At 55.3% G+C, this 19,269-nt stretch overlaps 2 protein-coding genes across 3 annotated transcripts in view; one reads left to right on the top strand and one right to left on the bottom strand.

Moving 5' to 3' along the window:
• Window positions 1-5,230, top strand: part of KCNH2 (potassium voltage-gated channel subfamily H member 2) — a 78,222-nt gene extending 72,992 nt beyond the window's left edge. For both annotated transcript variants that reach the window (XM_033165563.1, XM_033165564.1), the window contains 3 exons: window positions 2,149-2,344; window positions 3,343-3,538; window positions 4,383-5,230. In XM_033165563.1, coding sequence (XP_033021454.1) covers window positions 2,149-2,344; window positions 3,343-3,538; window positions 4,383-4,574 — 584 coding nt within the window. In that variant the 3' untranslated portion in view covers window positions 4,575-5,230. The remainder of the gene's footprint in view (window positions 1-2,148; window positions 2,345-3,342; window positions 3,539-4,382) is intronic.
• A 4,382-nt stretch (window positions 5,231-9,612) lies between these two features.
• On the bottom strand, window positions 9,613-16,981 carry AOC1 (amine oxidase copper containing 1). Its single transcript, XM_033165023.1, has 5 exons — window positions 16,904-16,981; window positions 13,074-14,604; window positions 11,265-11,553; window positions 10,058-10,190; window positions 9,613-9,944 (listed from the first exon to the last, which is right to left on the bottom strand). The coding sequence occupies exons 1-5, from the start codon at window positions 16,979-16,981 to the stop codon at window positions 9,666-9,668; spliced, it is 2,310 nt and encodes a 769-aa protein (XP_033020914.1). The 3' UTR covers window positions 9,613-9,665.
• Between the last annotated feature and the right edge of the window lie 2,288 nt (window positions 16,982-19,269).

Here is a 19,269-nt window from a genome sequence, read left to right as displayed (position 1 = left end):
CTTCAGGTGGAAGTACAAAAGGTTAAGAGCCCTTGTCTTTTCCCTGCCTGGGCAAACAAAGGATGTCGCTTCACAGAATCCCCTCTAGGGATTAAAGGACTCTGTGGGTCTTGACCCCTGCACGTGCCTGTTTAGCAAACATAATTGTCAATTATTTTTTCCAGTATAAACCCAATTACACAAATTAGTTCCAAATTAATACAATTTTGTTAGGCTTCCCGTGCACCATTCTGGATGGATCTTTATGATCTAATATTACTGCATTACATATTCTTATTTATTTCTATTACATTCCATTTTTCAAAATTAGCACATAGTTAACAGCTGCACTCTTAGTGATTTCGCGTTAGTATATTATTTGACTTCCCAAAAAAAGGCTTCAAGTGAGGAACCAAAGCTTTGTCCTTTTCATTCTGCATGCGCCACATCCCAAAGTCAGTTGTGAGCCTCTCCTTAGTCCCACTGTTCTTGTATTGCAGCCTGCTTGGGGCGGAGCTGCAACTTCAAGGTTGAACCCTCTTTTTTCTGTGGCTCGGCTCCTTCCCATAATACTCAAGCAGTTCCAAATTCCCTTCCACTGGCAAGTCAACAAGTTCCAGAGATTCACAGTTTCCTCCTCTGGTTGGGAAGGGAGGGGAAAGGCAGCGCCATTCCTCTTCTAACACCCAAAAAGTCAAAACAAAATAATATAAAATAAAATAATTCCTTCTAGTAGCACCTTAGAGACCAACTAAGTTTGTTCTTGGTATCAGCTTTCGTGTGCATGCACACTTCTCCAGATACCTTGCATGCACATGAAAGCTCATACCAAGAACAAACTCAGTTGGTCTCTAAGGTGCTACTGGAAGGAATTTTCTATTTTGTTAAAGGTAAAGGTAAAGGGACCCCTGACCATCAGGTCCAGTCACGGACGACTCTGGGGTTGCGGCACTCATCTCACTCTATAGGTTGAGGGAGCCAGCGTTTGTCCGCAGACAGCTTCTGGGTCATGTGGCCAGCATGACAAAGCTGCTTCTGGCGAACCAGAGCAGCGCACGGAAATGCCGTTTACCTTCCCGCTGGAGCGGTCCCTATTTATCTACTTGCACTTTGACGTGCTTTCAAACTGCTAGGTGGGCAGGACCTGGGACCAAGCAACAGGAGCTCAACCCGTGGCAGGGATTCGAACCGCCGACCTTCTGATCAGCAAGCCCTAGGCTCTGTGGTTTAACTCACAGCGCCACCTTGGTCTCTAAGGTGCTAATGGAAGGAATTTTTTTTTTTTTTTGACTATGGCAGACCAACACGGCTACCTACCTGTAACTTTAAAAAGATAGGTTATATCTCAACATCTCCATGATCTCTTTTTTGGGGGTGGGGGGGGGGGTAGGCTCCAACTCCCAGTGACATTCTTCCAAACGAAACAACCAGGCCCCCCCCCACTTTACTCCTTTCAAGCCGCACGCAGCTCTGCATCTTCTTTTAAATATTTCTTCTACATCGTACATCAAACCATCCTCACTTGTATATCTTAAATCTCAATATTAGGAGAGGGTTGCCGAATCAAAAATGTGAAAACTTCCATAAAATGTAGCAGAGAGCCCCCCCCCTCCATCCGCCTCCAGCACAAGACAGAATCTTCTCCCAACTGCAAACCTCCCTTTCTTGCAGCAGATTCTTCGCAGTTATAATGTCCATCTCCTCTGTTCTGTGTGCCTGTTCTTAATGCCAATTAAAACCCGATTCTAAGGAGAACTTCTGCATCCAATGGCAATTTGGGGGGTTTCGCATCAAATGAAGTGTGTGCACCCAGCGCCTCCACCCGTCCCCTGCTGATCCATGCTGGTTTATAGGGGATGGTTTAACCCAGTGGTGGCCAAATGTGGCCCTCCAGATGTTTTGGGACTACAATTCCCATCATCCCTGACCACTGGTCCTTCTATCCTCTTTTCTTCAACCTGTGTCTTTCTCCGATGTTGAGAGAGCCATCGCCGTGACGCAGGACAGGAACCGGAAGCCGGCAAACATAATTGCCATTTCGGTTTTGAAGGCTGTGGGTGGCCCCCTGCCAGGGATTCTTCTGCATTGCAGAGGGCTGGACTAGATGGCTCTTTGGGGTCCCTTCCAGCTCCACCACTCTCTGATTTCTCTCCCTCCTCCTCTACGCAGGGGCCTTTTCAGGCATGTCCAATATCTTCAGCTTCTGGGGGGAGAGCCGTGAGCACCAGTACCAAGAGCTGCCCCGCTGCGCTGCGCCTGCCCACACCGCCCTCAACATCCCACTGGGCAGCACCGTCCCCCTCGGCCGGAGGCAGCGCTGTGAGCTGGAGGCTCGCTTGGACCTGCTCCAGAAGCAGCTCAACAGGTATTGGAGGGGGGGGGCGAGGGGAGGCCCTGTACCCTCCCAGCTCAAACATTAAAAATCTCCCCTAAACAGGGCTGCCTTCAGATGTCTTCTAAAAATCAGGTAATTGTTTATTTCCTTGACGCCTGATGGGAGGGCGCCACCACCGAGAAGGCCCTCTGCCTGGTTCCCAGTAACCTCACTTCTCGCAGGGAGGGAACCGCCAGAAGGCCCTCAGAGCTGGACCTCAGTGTCCGGGCAGAATGATGGGGGAGACATTCCTTCAGGTATACTGGGCTTAGGCCGTTTAGGGCAGGGGTCAGCAACCTAAGGCCCATGTGCCACAAGCGGCCCATAGGGGTTGTTTAACTGGCCCATGGACCCCCGCCGCCTGCTCGGTCGGCTCCTGTGTGCCGTGCTAAACCGGCGTGAAGCTCCTGCAGCCAATGGGAAGCTGTACATGCCTCCTCCGCGCACAATCCAGCCCACAGCGGCATCTGCGGGACCGTGAACCGGCCCAAGCCACAAAAACTTTCCCAGCCCCTGGTTTGGGGCTTGAAAGGTCAGCAGTAACACTTTGAATGGTGCTTGGAAATGTACTGGGAGCCAATGTAGGTCTTTCAGGACCGGTGTTATGTGGTCTCGGCAGCTGCTCCCAGTCACCAGAACCTGGCGGGCCTTAAAAGTAGGAGAGCAAAGAGCTCAAAGGCAGAGGGCACGTAGCAGCACCCATAAAGGAGGTGATGATCATGACAATGAGGAAGTGGGAGAGACGGGGGGGGGTGGAGATTCACTTGGGACAATGCCTTTACCCAAGAGGCTGGGTTCTGTAGCCTCTCTCTGTAAAGATTGAAGTAAAAAAAGGACAGTAATAAAATTTTCCTTGTCTTTGTACTTTCCTGGGCAACCAGCCAGGAGCCACTGCCAGCTGTGGTTCCAACACTGCAAAGGGGTTAGACTAGATGACCCTTGGGGGTCCCTTCCAACTCTACAATTCTGTGGTTCTCTTCTCCCTCCAGGCTGGAGAGTCGCCTAACCGCGGACGTGTCGGCCATCCTGCAGCTCCTCCAGCGCCAGGCCATGTTGGTGCCTCCTGCCTACAGCGCCGTCTCCTCTCCGCTGCCTCCAGCGGCCCCGGGCCCCGTGCCGGCCCCAGGGGAGCCCCCCCTGCCCATCAGCCCCACCCGGCCTCAGGCGCTCCACACCCCAGCTCAGGTGAGGGTCGGGAGGGAGCCATGCCGGCAAAAGACTGGTATTTGCAGCCTGACCAGCTTCAGGGATTTGGCCAAAGCTGGAACAAGCAGAGGCATGTCTGCCTCCAACGCTGGTCAAAGAGGGGAAATGATGTCACGCGAAGCCCTCTCTACCAATTGCATTTCTATGGTCTTGGGCTCTGCCTAAGCAATACAGCTCAAATGACTTCTCACTCAGCTACATTAGTAAAAAAAAAAAAACCCAGTGTTTTTAATGCGTTATAAACATGCAACACCAGATGGCGCTGTAGAGCACAAAGCTTTTCTATGCAATTTCACATAGTGTTTTTTTCTTTTGCTATAACAAATTAATTTGTGAGTTATTTATAGCAGGGGGTTTTCCTGTGTGTAGATCCACCCTTAGCCGCTTCTTGTGGTAACTAGCAAGAATATGCATTTGTTAAGTTAGGCTGCTAATCTCCCACGGGGAGAACAAGATGTTGGACCAGGTGGGTCCCTGGCCGGATCCAGAAGGCGCTCCTGACATTTTAAGTGGATTCATTAGATTCCCCACTTCCCAGAAATTTACAGTGCAGCTCTTGAGTCCGAAAACACACGGAATGTGTTAAGGGGGAGGAGGATTTTAGGATAAACTCTGGTTAAAAATAAGGGAATAGAGATAAAAATGGAATTAAGTACAGGACGATCCCATCTTAAATGGGACTTTGGTTCCTGGGGTCTCACATGCTATTGGGTGAGGGGGAGAGAGGATCCTCGCACCCTTGGGGGGTCCCTTCTCCTCCTCCTCCTCCTCCTGGACTGACTCTGTCTCCTCTGTCTCTCTCTCTCCCACCCCCCCTTTTCAGGTTTCCCATTTCCCGGGACCCTGCATGGACTCAGCCCACCCCCAGGATGTGGTGCTGCTGGTGGACCCGCTGCCCCCCGCCCCCCCTCGGCGCCTTTCGCTCCCAGGGCAGCTGCCTGCCCCCCCTCGGCCTCCAGCCCCTCCAGACGTCTCCACAGACTTGCACAGACACTGCTCGGACCCCGGCAGTTAATGGACTTTGCGGAAGCGGCCCCATCGGAGGGCCTTTCTGGGAGTTGGAAGTGGCCCCCCCACCCGTCGTGGTCGGAGAGGGGGGCGCACCATGAGCCCCAAGGATGGTGGTGATTGGCTGCCCAGGGGGCGTGTCCAGAGCAGGGGCAGCCCCCCCCACCCGCTGTGATGTTAGCTGGCCTAACAGGGGTGGGCCAGTCGCCATGGTGACCGCCAGACGATTGGCTGGTGTGGATGGCAGCGAGCGGACTGATTGCTTGCAGGAATAGCAGTTGTAATAATGACTAATAACAACTATTATTAATAATACTGATAAGGGTTAGAATCCCCTCCCTTGTGATCCCCAAACATATCAGACCAGCAGGACATGCAGAGCCACCCGTGGGTCCAAGAAGGGGCCAGAGGGGAAAGGGAAGAAGCCGGGGGGCACCCAAGGGGTCCAGGGAGAAGGCGGGGCTGCATTGGGGTGCAAGAAGAGGGAGGCTCCCCCTCTGGCCCAGGTGGGTCCTTCTGGGGTCTCTCTTAGCTTAGAATCACAGAATGGTAGGGTCAGAAGGGATCCCCAAGGGTCATCTAGTCCAACCCCTTGCAACAATGGGGGGTCTGCCCCACTCCCAGCCCCCATCTGCCTCTGTAGGTGCCCACTCATAGCTATTGACCCTTGGTGTGTGTGTGTGGGGGGGGGAACGACACCTAGAGCCAGCCCTCTGGAGTCAGGGGTGGCCATGAAGTCCCATTTCAGACACCAGCCCTTCCCATTGACCCCAGTCTCTCCAGGTTTCCCACCAGTCATCCCGGTGGGTATGTCTTCTGTGGGGGGGCGATGGGGAAGAGTGCCACAGCAGGCAAGTTTTGTGAGTGTGGGGTTGCCTGGGGGCCCACAGAGCTAGGAAGGAGATGAGGCACGGGGGGGGGGGGGGCAGGAAAGAGGGAGAAACTGAGCAGGGAGGCTGGGGGAGTACCTGGAAGAGAGAGTGACCCCCGCCACCCGACAGGAGTCAAAGGAAAGTGAGTGGTCCTCCCCCCATGTGGGTCCCCCCTTGTGCCCTTGCCAGAGGTGAGATCCCCACAGGAGAAGCTTAAGCTGTGGGGCAGCCCCTCTCTAAAGGCAAGTGGAGGCTTGTGCACAATTCCTGGGTTTGGTTGTCTGCAAGGGCTTCTCCCCCCGCACCCCCCCACCCCGTGGCTGATTTCGTCACCCTCCCCTCTGTGGGAAAACTTCCTGATCTTCCTCTCAGGGCAGCCTCTCAGGCCATCTGAGTGACCCCTACCTCTCTCTCTGCCCCCCAATAAGATCCACAGCCCCCTGGAAGTAGGAGTTGGGGCAAGGAGGTTGTGCTGGCTGCTTCTCCTGCCCCACTCCGAGGGGTGGAAGGATGAGTTCATCTCTTTCCAACAAACAAGACACTTTCTTCCAAAGTGGGGGCAAAGGCATTTCTTTCTCCATCAGTGGGCGGGGGGCTCTGGAGGGCCCCCTCCCATTTCCTTGAATGCCACGGGTGCTCCAAAGGGCCCTGCGCCCTCCTGCCCTCCTAGACCCTTATGTCTACATGCACGTGACACCCCCCATATCTCCCCCCCCAACCTGCATGCTGTACTCAGCATTAGCAACTGATGCCCAATAAACTTCCAGTTGGATGCCTGCCCTGCCACGCTTTCTGTGTGTTTGATCCACCTGCATATGGGGGGGCAGGGGGGCTTGGGATTTGGCAGCCTCTGGGTGGCGCTGTGGGTTAAACCACAGAGCCTAGGGCTTGCCGATCAGAAGGTCGGCGGTTCGAATCCCTGCGACGCACCCCGTTGCTCGGTTCCTGCTCCTGCCAACCTAACAGTTCGAAAAAATTTCAAAGTGCAAGTAGATAAATAGGTACCGTTCCGGCGGGAAGGTAAATGGCGTTTCCGTGCACTGCTCTGGTTCGCCAGAAGTGGCTTAGTCATGCTGGCCACATGACCCGGAAGCTGTACGCCGGCTCCCTTGGCCTGTAAAGCGAGATGAGCGCCGCAACCCCAGAGTCATCCGTGACTGGACCTAATGGTCAGGGGTCCCTTTACCTTTAAGAGGAGGCAGCCCTAGGGTTCTGCCAGTGGCAATGGGATTGGGGGTGGGTAGGACCAGCCATGCAATGCAAACTCCCTTGACACCATTTTTGTTTCATGCTAAGCAGGAACGCTAGGAAAGGGTTAAAAGAGAATTTGTGGAGGAAGGGGCTAGGGAGGGCTACTAGCCGAATGCTCTGCCCTCCATCCTGGAAAAAGTGACAAATTGGGGGGTGGGGTGAAAGGTTCTGTCCTGGATCCATTGTTGTTCAACGTCTTTATAAATGATTTGGATGAAGGAATTGAGGGGGTGCTCATCAAATTTGCAAAAAACAAAAGAAAAAGGAGAATTGTGTCTTGTGTCTGGGTCAAGGGAGGTCATAGCCCCCCCCCCCTTCTGCCCTGGTCAGACCACACCTGGAATCCTGTATCCAGTTCTGGGCGCCACAATTTAAGAAGAATGTTGACAAGCTGGAAGGTGGGCAGAGGGAGACCAAGATGATCGAGGGTCTGGAAAGCAAGCCTGATGAGGAAGGGTTGAAGGAGCTGGGGATGTTTAGCCTGGAGAAGAGGAGGCTGTGAGGAGATATGAGAGCCATCTTCAAATATCTCAAGGGCTGCCACATGGCAGATGGAACAAGCTTGTTTTCTGCTCCAGAGGGCAGGACTCGAACCCATGGCTTGAAGTTACAAGAAAGGAGATTCCGACTCAACACCAGGAAGAGCTTTCTGACAGTAAGAATGGTCTCCCTTGGCAGGGGGTGGACTCTCCTTCCTTGAGGGTTTTTAAGCAGAGGTTGGATTCCCTTAACTGAGATTCCTGCTTTCCCGGGGGTTGGGCCAGATGACCCTTGGGGTCCCTTTCAGCTCTACAATTCCACTCCCACAAGAGGCCGTGACAGAAGCCCCCTCAGAAGGCTTCGCCTGAAGGGGCCAAGGGGCTTTGCGGCCAAACTGCGTTACTTGTCACTTCTTTGATTGATGGGTTGCATTTATACCCCACTTTTTCTCCAAGGAGCATTCCTAGTTTTCCTCCTCCCCATCTTATCCCACAGCAACATCATGAAATAGGTTAGGCTGAGAGGTGCTGACTGGCCCCCAGTGCCCCCCACTGAGTGTCATAGCAGAGTGGGGGGATTTGAACCTTGTCCTCCCAGGTCCTGGCATGACTCTAACCACTACACCCCATAGAATTGCATTTGCCCTTTGGGTGACCATTCGATCGGTTTGGAGAGGTCCCTTGGCAGCTCCTCACAGACCCTCTTAGTTTTGCGCTGCTCTCCAAATAGTTTGGCAATATCAGGAAACCCCGACCTTAAAAGGGGGAGCCCAGACCGGGGGCGAATCTACTATGAAACAAGTGGAGCTTCAGCTTCAGGGCCCAAGAAGTGACTTGAGTCCATGTTTCTTGACCATTTGGATTCAAGAAGACCCAGTTTGAGTCACACAACTCAAACCGAGAGTTTGGGAGTCAGCTCAAGCTTCAGAGCCCCCCAGATGTAGGTCAGCCACTGCCCCATAGGGATTCTTCTGGGAGATTATTGAGCGCCCCCTGGTGTCTGATGTAGGGACTGCCCAGGTGGATTGCAAGACTCTCTTCTGATAGTTAGAATCCATCCTCTGCTTGGGAAAGACTCCGAGGTGGACTCTTCTGTGAACTTGGCAAACAGGACGAGGAGGAGACAGGAAAGGGATTTCGCTCCACCTCTTCCAGATGTGTGAAGCTGGGTGAAGAAAACCACTGGAGTCACCGTAAGAGTTTTAATTAAATAGTTATCAGGAAGGATCCAATAAAGTGCTTTTTCTCACAATGCATAGTTAAACCGTGGGACTCCCTCCGGCAGGAGACCGTGAGGGCTGTATGGCTTTAAAAGGGGGTCAGACAAATTCACGGAGGGCCGTCCACACTCAGAGGCAGCAATGCTTCTGAACAGCAGTCACTGGAAGCCACAAGAGGGGAGAGGGTCTTGAGTTCAAAACCGGATAGTGGGCTTCCTATTGACCTGGTTGGCCACCGGGAGAACAGGATGCAGGACCAGATGGGCCACTGGCCTCATCCAGCAGATGCTCTTCTCATGCTCTTAGTTGTTTAGTTATTTTATGACCTTTACATATAACTAAATGGAGATTTGTAGCAGGAAAACTCACTTGAGTCCAGCGTCCAGTGCTTTGGGGAGCCCCACAAGCTAGGCCTGTGGCCATCAGGCCCTCCTCCCTGCCCTGTGTCCCCAGAGGACAATGCTCAGTGGTAGACCCTCTCTGCACATGGAGGTTCTACTTAGCTCCTGTGAGTAATAGCTGCTGGCACACCTGCCCTCCTCCTCCTCTCTAGCAATAAACATTAGGAAGAACTTCCTGACAGTGAGAGCTGTTCGACAGTGGAATTTGCTGCCAAGGAGTGTGGTGGAGTCTCCTTCTTTGGAGGTCTTTAAGCAGAGGCTTGACAGCCATCTGTCAGGAATGCTTTGATGGTGTTTCCTGCTTGGCAGGGGGTTGGACTGGATGGCCCTTGTGGTCTCTTCCAACTCTAGGATTCTATGAATTTACTCAAGCCACTGACACACACACATGGTATTTTCCACGTCCCGTGGCAGCAAATTCCACGGCATGGATGCATCTGGTCAGCCCCTGTGAGGAGAAGGTGCTTGGCTAGATGGGCCTCTGGCCTGATCCAGCACATGCTCTTCCTCTATTCTTATCACCTGGAGAAGTCCTTCCTGTTGGCTGTCTTGAGTCTACTCTCAAACAGGTGTGTGGTGTGGGAGAATGAACCCCCCCCCCAAAAAAAAACTCCTAATATGCAACTGATTTTGTGCCCCAGGAAATCAGTTCCCTCATGTTGGAGGGGCAGCTGCCCCCTTTCACCCAGCTGCCCCCCTGCCCGTGTCTGAGGTGCACAGGAAGCCTGAAGTAGGGGGGGGTTGGATCTGGGGGGTGGGCTTTGGTGCAAGCCAGGAGTGCCAAGGGGGAGAGGTCAATGTCCTGGCCGCCACTTTGGGTTGGGGTTTGAAGGGTGGAGAGGAAGAAGATGGGACAAATCCTGCCTGGGGCTGGGCTACACCTGCCAGTAGGTGCCATTGTAGCTGAAGGGCTCCTCGGAGACGCAGGGCATGGGGTCGGCTGGGGTCCAACGCTGGACATGCACCCCAGACCTGTCCCCAGGCTCAGAGGGGCGCACGATGATGGTGCGTTGCGAGGCCACAGAGGGGTCTTCGTCAAAGAAGTTGAAGGGTCGCAGGTAGAAGCCCACCACGTTGCCTGGCGTGGACGTGTTGGGGATGTCCTCCGAGTGGGGGATGTGGAGGAAGCCCACCGTCACCCAGGCCACCAGGTCCTGCCGGAGGGAGAAGCATCGCTGAGCATGATCTCCACGTGTGCTCCCCCAAAACCCCAAGAGAGCCGCCCTGCTCCTCCTCTTCCTGCCCCCCACCCCCAGGCTGCCCTCACCTGGTCCTCCAGGCTCTCGTCGTTCTGGAGGAAGTTCTCAAAGCTGACCGTGGGGCTCCAGGGGTCGTTCTGGATGTAGAGGCTGCTGCTGGTGTCCTCATTGTCGTGATGCTGGGTCACCGCTAAGGGGTACCTGCCGGAGGGACACGTCCCCTCAGTCCCCGGACATGGGGCCAGGGCATGGGTGCCCCTAAGCCCACCCCATCAAAGAGAGGCCACCCAACACCTCCTGCCCGCTGGATCAAGGAGGCTCCCTTCTCCCCATCTGTTCCACAGGGGGGCAGGCTCCCTCAAAAGTGGGGGACTCTCCTTCCTCGGAGAATTTTAAGCAGATATTTAACCAGGGATTCTTGAGCTCATGGAGGAGAGATCTAGCGCCAGCTCCCAGCCAGGATGGCTGTCCTCTGCCCTCCACACTCAGAGGCAGAGATGATTCTGAATGCCGGTTTCTGGAAGCCACAGGAGGGGAGAGAGGCTCTCTGCAGGTTTCCCATTGGGGTATCTGGCCGGTCACAGTGACAACAGGAGGATGGAGCGGATGGGCCCCCCTTGGCCTCATCCAGCAGGCTCTCCTTAGGTTCTTAAACCCACAGGCAAGCAGCAAGCTTCAATAAAATGTAACCCTGAATTTTTTGGGGGGGGATCAGACCATGCTGGATTTTGGGGTGTTAACCTGGAACCCCAGTTTGCTGTGTCAATTACTCAGTTTGAGGGGCAGTGCAAAATGTGGAATTTCCGGTCCAAACGGGCACAAAACTTTGGCACCAGTTTGGAGGAGATCCAAAATTTTGGGGTTACAGGTTAATGAAGCTCAAGCCTGAATAGCTCCGTTGGTTAGAGAGTGGGGCTGATAATTCCAAGGTTGCAGGTTCCATCCTGATATGGGACAGCTGCATATTCCTGCCTTGCTGGAGGTTGGACTAGTTGACCCTCAGGGTCCCTTCCAACGCTAGAATTCCATCATTCTATGAAGCAGGGGCCCAGGGCCAGAGCAGTACCGTCCCCACGTGGCTGTCCAGCAGCTGCTCCTCGGGAGCAATTCCTGCCTCCGTCCCACCTGCCGCTCCCTTGGCCCAACAGCCGGGAGTGAAACCGTCTGGTCCACGCGTGGGCAACCCGCCGCTCCCTTTGGCTGGGAAGTGGGGTGGGGGCTGCCCTCCCGCTTGGCGTCCCAGCTCATCTGCCCGCCCCCGCCCGCCCGCCCTACCTGCTCCAGGTGATGCCGCGCTCCTCCTGCCATCCGCGGGGCAGGACGCGGTCGGCGTGCGAGCTGAGCTGCAGGCGGTAGCTGCGCCGGTGGCCCCAGCGGTTCGGCTTCCCCGGGTTGCCGAAGAGCAGGTAGCGGGGCAGCGGCTTGCCGAAGGGGAAGGCGGCCTGGCGCTCGCGGAGCCGCGGCTGAGGCTCCAGGCGCGGCTGCACCAGCGGCCGGCTCGGCTCCCAAGGCAGAGAGATGTTCTCCAGAGCCACGTCCAGCGTCTCGAAGCTGTTCCCCAGGCCTGCAGGGGGGAGAGGAGGAGGGACGGGGGTCAGGAGAACCGACAGGGGGCCCTGAGGGTGCGGGGTGGCCGGGTGGGGGCTCGCTAATGCCAAGGAGGGCGCCTGGCACGGCAAAAGGGGCCAGCCCCAAAGTTCCTCCTCTGCCCCGCGGGGCATGCAGCTTGCAGCGGGGCCAGGAGAGCCGGCAGCGGCAGCCCCAGCAGAAGGGAGGGCGGACCAATAATTTAACAGTAAAAGGTTCCCGTCTCACAACAAGGGTTCCCAAAGGGGGAAGGGGGAATCCCTGGGGGCGCTACGGGGCAGGGGGGGGCTACAGGTGCAAATGCCAGGCTTTGAAAAACTGCAGTCGCTGAATGAAGTGCATCAATTTTGTTGAATTAGTTAAACTAATCAGTATTTATCGGAGTTTGCTTGAATGTGCAATTAATTGTCCCTGTTTTAATTTTATTACGTTGTGGCTTGCAGGGGGTTGGACTAGATGACCGTTGGGGTCCCTTCCAACTCTATCATTCCCCGATTCTATGCTTATCTTCCTGAGATGGTTGTACAGACCAATATTCTGAATATAATGCTTTTTGTAGGGTTGGGGGCACGGGGGATAAGTTGATGGAACCAAGCGGGGCGGGGCGGGGCGGGGCGGGGCGGGGCGGGACGCCCGCCCCCCCCCCCCAATGGTAACTGCTGCCCTACAAATTCAAGAAGCAGAGATTGTGGGGAGAGCCACCTCTGTTCTGCAGACCTTGCGATGGAGCCTCTAGTCCAGAGTGACTGGGAGGCCGGGGGGGGGGCAGCTCCTCTGGCGCTTGGAGGCAGGGACTGGGACCTCCCCCTTGCCTGCCTGCCTTCGAGCACCTCTGCCACAGGAGCCCCCGCCCCGCCCCGCTAGGCCTTCGAGAGTCCAGCGTTATCTCCCGGGGTTGCCTGAGGATAGAACGAGGCGCCTCTTGCCCCCGAGACTCTGGACCTGCGCGTGGGGCGAGGAGAGCGGCTTGCGAAAACATCACAGCCGCCCCTCCAAAACAAAATAAAAAAAATTCTTTCCAGTAGCACCTTAGAGACCAACTAAGTTTGTTCTTGGTATGAGCTTTCGTGTGCATGCACACTTCTTCAGATACACTGAAACGGAAGTCACCAGACCCTTAAATATAGTGGGGGGGCGGGGCTGGCTCTTCTTCGGACGTGCATCCTGATGGCAAGAGCTGCTGGACAGCAGAACGGACAACCTTGGGAGGCGGTGGGCTCTCCTTGGGGGGGGGGGGGCGTTGAGTCACCACCTGCCTAGGGTTCTGTGATTCTTGCATTGCAAGGGGTCGGACTACATGACCCTCGGGGTCCCTTCGACCCCTACGATGCTATAAAAGCAGCCATAGCTGCAAACAGAAGCAATTCCTCGGAGCTCGGCCTGTTCCGTAGCGGGGAAGGGGAAGGGGGGCTCTTGCGACTGAGGATGGACTGGGCTTAGGGCCTCCCCGACTCCCGCCCCCCCGCGCCCCTTTCTGGGAGCGAGCGAGGGCCCCACCTGCGACGTCCAGGTCGACCTTGTAGTGCACCAGGTGCGTGTGGATGTTACCCAGCACGTGTTCCTGCAGGCGGTTCCCGTAGCGGAGCCCCTCGGGCGTGTAGAAGGTGGCGTGCACGTAGCCCGTGGCGTGCACCTTGGTCTCCAGGACCCCGTTGGGGTAGAGCAGGAAGTCCCAGATGTAGTCGTAGTTGTAGACCGTGGACGTGGTGCGCAAGACCAGCGCGGTGCCCTCCACGCCCGCGTAGAAGTGCGAGCCGCCGCGGAAGTCGCTGTCGAAGTGGCGGCGCAGAGGGACCCCCGTGGGTAGCTCGAAGATGCAGATTGCGCGCGGGAAGCGCACGGGGCCCTCGGCGTCGTACAGGTGGTGGGCGTCCAGGAACGTGGCGCCCTCGGGGCAGTCGACTCCGGGCGCCAGCTCGTGCGTCACGGAGCCCATGCCCCAGCCCACGTCGATGTACTTGGTCTGCATGGCGGCCGGCGTGTTCCCCCCGTAGAAGGCGATGGCTTCCTGCACGCTCACCTCGTAGGCGACGCGCTCCCCGTTGAAGCGCACGTCGAAGAGCTGCAGCCCCGTGGACGTGCGCAGGCGGAAAGCCAGGCTCCAGCCGCTGTACTCCACCAGGTTGCCGCGCACCGAGTAGCGGCGGCCCTGCGGCTCGCACACCTTGGCGCCGTGCGCGTCCGTCGGGGGCCCCGCCGAGAAGCTCCCCCGCGGCACGAAGGTGGAGAAGAGGCTCTCCTCCGGGTGCGGCGGCAGAGGCACGACGGGCACGCCGCCCGAGGCGTACAGCTGGGCCAGCTCCTCGGCGCTGCTGAAGTAGCGCCCGTTGTACCAGAGCTTCTGCACGTGCCAGAGGCGCGGCTCGAGCGCCCGGTGGTCGAAGAGGACCTCCAGGCCCACCGGGTGCAGGAAATAGCCCTCCACGAAGCGCTGGAGGATCAGCCACGTGCGCCGCTCGCCCGAGGCCAGGCCACGCGGGGCCACCTCCGTGAGGGTCAGGCACCGGTCGCCGCAGTCGCCGAAGCCGAAGCCCGAGGCGTCCCGGAGGAACTTCTGCAGCGGAGCCAGGCTCTCCTCCAGCCTCTGCGAGAGCAGCGCGAACTCCAGCTGCGACATCGGCCGGGCGGCGAAGGGAGCCGGCTTCCCCCAGGGGCGGTAGGAGGTGGGCGCAGGCAGGGGCCACACCACGTACTCGGTGACGTTGGGCTGCGCCTCGGCCCCGAAGAAGACCACGGCTCTAGCCTGGCGTCGAGGGCGGCGCCCCCCGGACTCCAGGTACTGCAAGGCGCGCCCTTTCTTCGGGACCAAGAGCTCCACCAAGAAGAGGCTGTTCTTGGCCAGGGATTTGGCGGGATCGGCCTGGAGGCCCAGCTCTGGCCGGCCCATCAGAAAGTCCCGCACGGCCCGCAGCTCCGCCGGAGTCAAGTCGGAGAAGATGGAGACCTCCTGGGGGCTCTGCGGGGGGAGGCCGGAGGCGGCCCAGGCCAGGAGGCCGAAGACGGACAAAGCAGAGGACCACATCTCGCCCTGCGGGAGAAACAGGGAGGCATCAGAAAGTGGGGTCAGGGAATGAATGCCCTGCGACTCAGGGGCGGGATCCTGGTCCCCCGTCTTTCTCCAGAGCAGTTTCAGCATCTTGAAAGGGCGGCGGAAAGGAAGGCAACATGGGGATGGGGAGATGCCTGATATTGAGCCTGACTCTTCCTTAGTGTTGGCTACACTGACTGGCAGCCGCAGCTGCTCTCCGGGGTCTCAAGTGTGAGAGATGGCAGTCAAGACCCACAAGGATGTTCTTCTTGCTAGTTAGCAAGTTTAGGTGCCAACTGGACCACCGAGTCGCATTGCTGATAGGCAGAGACTCAGACCATAGAAAATGTAATTGGTAGAGAGGGCTCTGTGTGATGTCATTTCCCCTTCCTCTTTCCTCCCCCACCCTCTTTCTCTTCCGACAGCGATGAGGGCAGACCTGCCCTGTGCTTGTGCACGTGCCTGAGACTGTTTTTACTGTGAATACAAGTATTTTACCTGCTTAGGTTTTGCTGCTGCTATTGCTGAGAATAATATTTTGAGCTTACTTCCAGTCCATTGTCTGATTTCTTTGCTAAGTCGGGTAAATGAATGAAAAGGGAGAGCCAGCTCGCTTCATAGCCGAACTTACTTAATCGAAGGCTTCGCAACCTTCTTCAGTTCTGCTGCTGAGGGTGGGATGCTCAACTCAGCCCACAAATGTGGGTGCCTGGAGGCAGAAATTGCAATTAGTATATCGTCTCCTACCTATTAAAACCTGCCCCGCATCAAGCAAGGGGTCTTGCGCATCCCAAGTTGGAGGTGCCCGGGATCTTATTTCCGCATGGAAGGCAGGTGCACCGTCCCACGCAGCTGTCGTCAAGAGCTAGCAGAAAACTCTGATTTTAATTAACGGTGAATGCTCCGATCCAGTTTGGACATGGAAACCTCCCTACAAGTAGCTATTGTACGAATGGGTTTGGGGGGGGGCAGCGTCCACAGAGGGAGGGGAAGAGAGTCTTTAACCCTTCCCTGCCTTGCATGCTGCCATCCCAAGTCTGGATCAGCCCCAGCCCCGCTACTTGCGGTGGGAGAAAATCTCCCATTGGTGGCACCGTGGAGAAGAGCTGAGCAGTTCGGCCAGGCGTTCTGCTTGACAGAGGGAAGCTCGGCTTTTGGGCCGCCCCTTTTAGCAACCACAACCCACCCCGATGGAGCCGAGCGCAAGGCTTTGCAAGACCTCCTCTCCCGGACCGGTTGCTGCGCTTTGCTGAATCTGAACTGCTTGGCAGCGCTTCCTGATCAGAGCTGAGCCGCTGCTGCCGGAATCTCCGGGGTAAAAGTCTGTGGACTTCAATCTGCTGTAAAGCGCAGAACGAGGGTTTTGTTTTCATATTTTAGGCAACTTATCTGAATTCAGATATTGCAACATCTCCCTTGTTTTCTTGCTTTACTTTAATGGCGGGTGAAACGGAGTTCTTGGGGAGGGTCGTAATGGGAAGAGGAGGTCTGGAGGGTCTCAGAGAATCATAAAGTCAGAAGGGACCCCAAGGGCCATCTAGCTCACCCTCCCCGGCAACGCAATGCCTCGCCTCTCACTCTTCCAACCTCGTAGAGCGGCAGCCAAGAATCTGCTCTGACTGCAGGATCGCCACTTCGCAACGGGCCACGAGATATTTTTGGAGGGCCTGCCTGACTTCGCTTTTCGAGGAACTTTCTGAAGTGCTATAGAAATAATAAATATATATATATATCCAGGAAGGATTCCCCCCCCCCCAGCATGTGCAGAGTGCCTTTTTCTCAGCACTGAGTAATAGCTGGAAGTCTTTGAACCAGAAAGCGTGGCTCCGAAGTGGGAACCCCAGACCATGCCCCCCCTCAAATGCCTACAGGGTCAGAGCAACAGCGGGGGGAGAGAAGCGGGGTGACAGCAGAGGGACAAAAATTAGAGGGGGAGGCCCAGCTGGGTTTTGGAAGGGCCTGCAAATCCCAGTGTTAAGAGGGCGGCGTTAGCAGATTAGAGAAAACCCCTCTACAGTACTTGCATCTCAGGAATGAGCCCCCTCTGGGACAGAAAACCATAAACTCCCGTGCCATGTGGGGCCTCGTGGACTTGGCAGGAGCGCAGGCTGCCCTCGTTCCCTGGTCTCATTCCTGAGGAAACCAGACAAATACCCTCCCTGGAGCCTTGACCATTCTTGCCCCTCTGTGCTGCCCAGGGTGGGGGGTCTGTGCCTAAGGGAGGCACCCCTGGAGATGGGGTGCAGCCCTGGCTCTGAGTTTCGATCCCTGGAGCCCCCTCCCTATAGGTGCCCCTTACCTGCCCAGCTCCTTGGCGCTGCTCTCCTCTCAGGGCTGCTGAGGCTGGATGCTCCTGCGGGCAGCCCTGAGCTATCATACCTGGGAGAAGGAGGGAGGGGAGGGGAAGGCTGGCCGAGAAAGGCAGCGATTGGCTGCTGCTAGGCAGTGGGTGGGGCTGAGTAGCAGGTGCCTGGAAGGGGGGGGGAGCTGGCAGGGTGCAGGGCGGACACACAAGCCTGGCAAAAGGCTGCTCAAAAGTTATTTTAAATGCCTCCTGTGATCCATGGCTCAGCATCCACCCTGGAAAAATGTTTTGGACCTGAAAGGGGGGCGAGGAGAAAAGGGAGAGTCCCACCCCCACCCCCTGAAGGTGGGTCAGCAGCAACAGCGGCGGCAGCAGCAAGAGGGTTGCCTCTCTGGGCAGCTGGGTCTCCTCTCTCCCATGGTTTGGATCTTGCCCAGGAAGGTGGAGGGTCCCCTTCCTCAGGGGGCTCCTAGGAAAGGGCAGACCCCAGGGAATAAGAACACCAGAGGGTCATTATAGGGTCATAGAATCAGAGGGTCATCTAGTCCAACCCCCTGCAATGCAGCAAGAATCACAACTCAACAATCCCTGGCAGGTGCCCATCCAACCTGTGCTTTCAAATCTCCAGGGAAGGAGAGTCCACAATCTTCCAAGGGAATCTGCTCCACTTCCCAACAGCTCTTACTGTCAGAAAGTTCTTCCTGATGTTTCGTCAGAATCTCCTCTCTTGCAATGGGTTCGTGTCGCTCCCTCCTCCATGTGACATCCCTTAAGATATTGGAAGATGGCTCTCATATCTCCTCACAGCCTCCTCTTTTCCAGGCTTGACATACCCAGCTCCTTCAACTGCTCCTCATAAGGCTTAGTTTCCAGACCCTTGGACATCTTGGTCACCTTCCAGCTTGTCAACATCCATCTTAAATTATGGCGCCCAGAACTGGACACAGGATTCCAGGTGTTTGTCTGACCAAGGCAGAAGAGAGGGCTACTATTAGTCCCCTTGCTCTGGAGACTAGACTTCTGTTGAGGCAGCCTAGAATAACATTCACCTTTTTTGCTGCTGCATCACACGGTTGACTCATGTTCAGCTTGTGGTCCACCAAGACCCCTAAGTCCTTTCCCCACGTAGACTGAGATGGCAGAGGGAGTCCATGCGAGCCCCCCTGACTTGTTCAGGGTGAGGTGGATTCTCACAAAGGCAGGCTGCCCCCTCCTCTTGGAGACAGACCGCCATATGGAAGGTGTTTCCCCTTTGCCTGAACTTCCACTTTTGGAGACTGAACTTCCACAGGGAACCACACTCCTGCCACCAACCTGACCCCAGTACCAGATCCAAAATAAAAAACTCGCACTTTTACAGGCGCCACATCATACTCCTTCCACATTTGTAAGAAATTGGTGCTTCAAGGGTGCAGCAGCTACTCTTTGGAACTCCCTGCCTCTTGACATCAGGCAGGGGGCTTCGCTGAACTCTTTTTGCCACCTGCCCAGACATGTACAAATGGTGGTGCATGTTTCATTCTGTTTATTTACCCCCTGTCTGACTTATTTACCACCATAAACAAGACAAGCCAAATGCCCTCTGCATGGAAAACTAGTGTCATTTCTCCAATTTATAAGAAAGGAAAGATCCACAAAACTATCAGCCAACCAGCTTGTTAGACATCTCCTCAAAGCTACCTGTATATGCATATCTCCTTCAAAAATTATCTGACTGGTTGCAAAACAAAAACATTAATTATGAAGAACACATGAAATTCAGAGGAGGAAGCAGTACCATTGTTTATTGTTTTACTCCGAATCATAATTTAATGAAATATGCTGAGAACATGAAGAATAATCTTTATGTAGCCTTTGTTGATCTTTCTCCTGCATTCGACTCTATCTATTGAAGCTGTGGAAGAAATGTTAAATTGCCAACCCTGACTGCAGACTTCTGCAACTGATCCAAGAACTGAGGGTCAGAGTAGGTTTCAATGTTGGGACGACTGATGCTTTCAAAATGTCACAAGGAGGGAAGTTAGTTTGTATTCTGGCTCCTGCTCATTTTAACTTTTACATTAATGGTTTGGTGCCATATTTAGTCAACACAAACTCTCCCTCTCTGGTAATTAGTGAGGGAGAAAGATCTCCTTAATGATATATATACAGATGATCCCATCACCTCCTGGCAAATAGAAGGGGAAGAAATGGCAGTGAGAGATTTTACTTTCTTGGGTTCCATGGTGACTGCAGATGGTGGCAGCAGCACAAAATTAAAAGACGCCTGCTTCTTGGGAGGAAAGCAATGACAAACCTAGACAGCATCTTAAAAAGCAGAGACTCAACTTGCCGACAAAGGTCTGTATAGTATAGATCAA

The sequence above is a fragment of the Lacerta agilis genome, chromosome 12 (assembly GCF_009819535.1).
Source record: "Lacerta agilis isolate rLacAgi1 chromosome 12, rLacAgi1.pri, whole genome shotgun sequence".
Classification (NCBI taxonomy): domain Eukaryota; kingdom Metazoa; phylum Chordata; class Lepidosauria; order Squamata; family Lacertidae; genus Lacerta; species Lacerta agilis.
The sequence above is the reverse complement of the archived record's forward strand: the minus strand, read 5'-3'. Positions and strand labels throughout refer to the sequence as shown.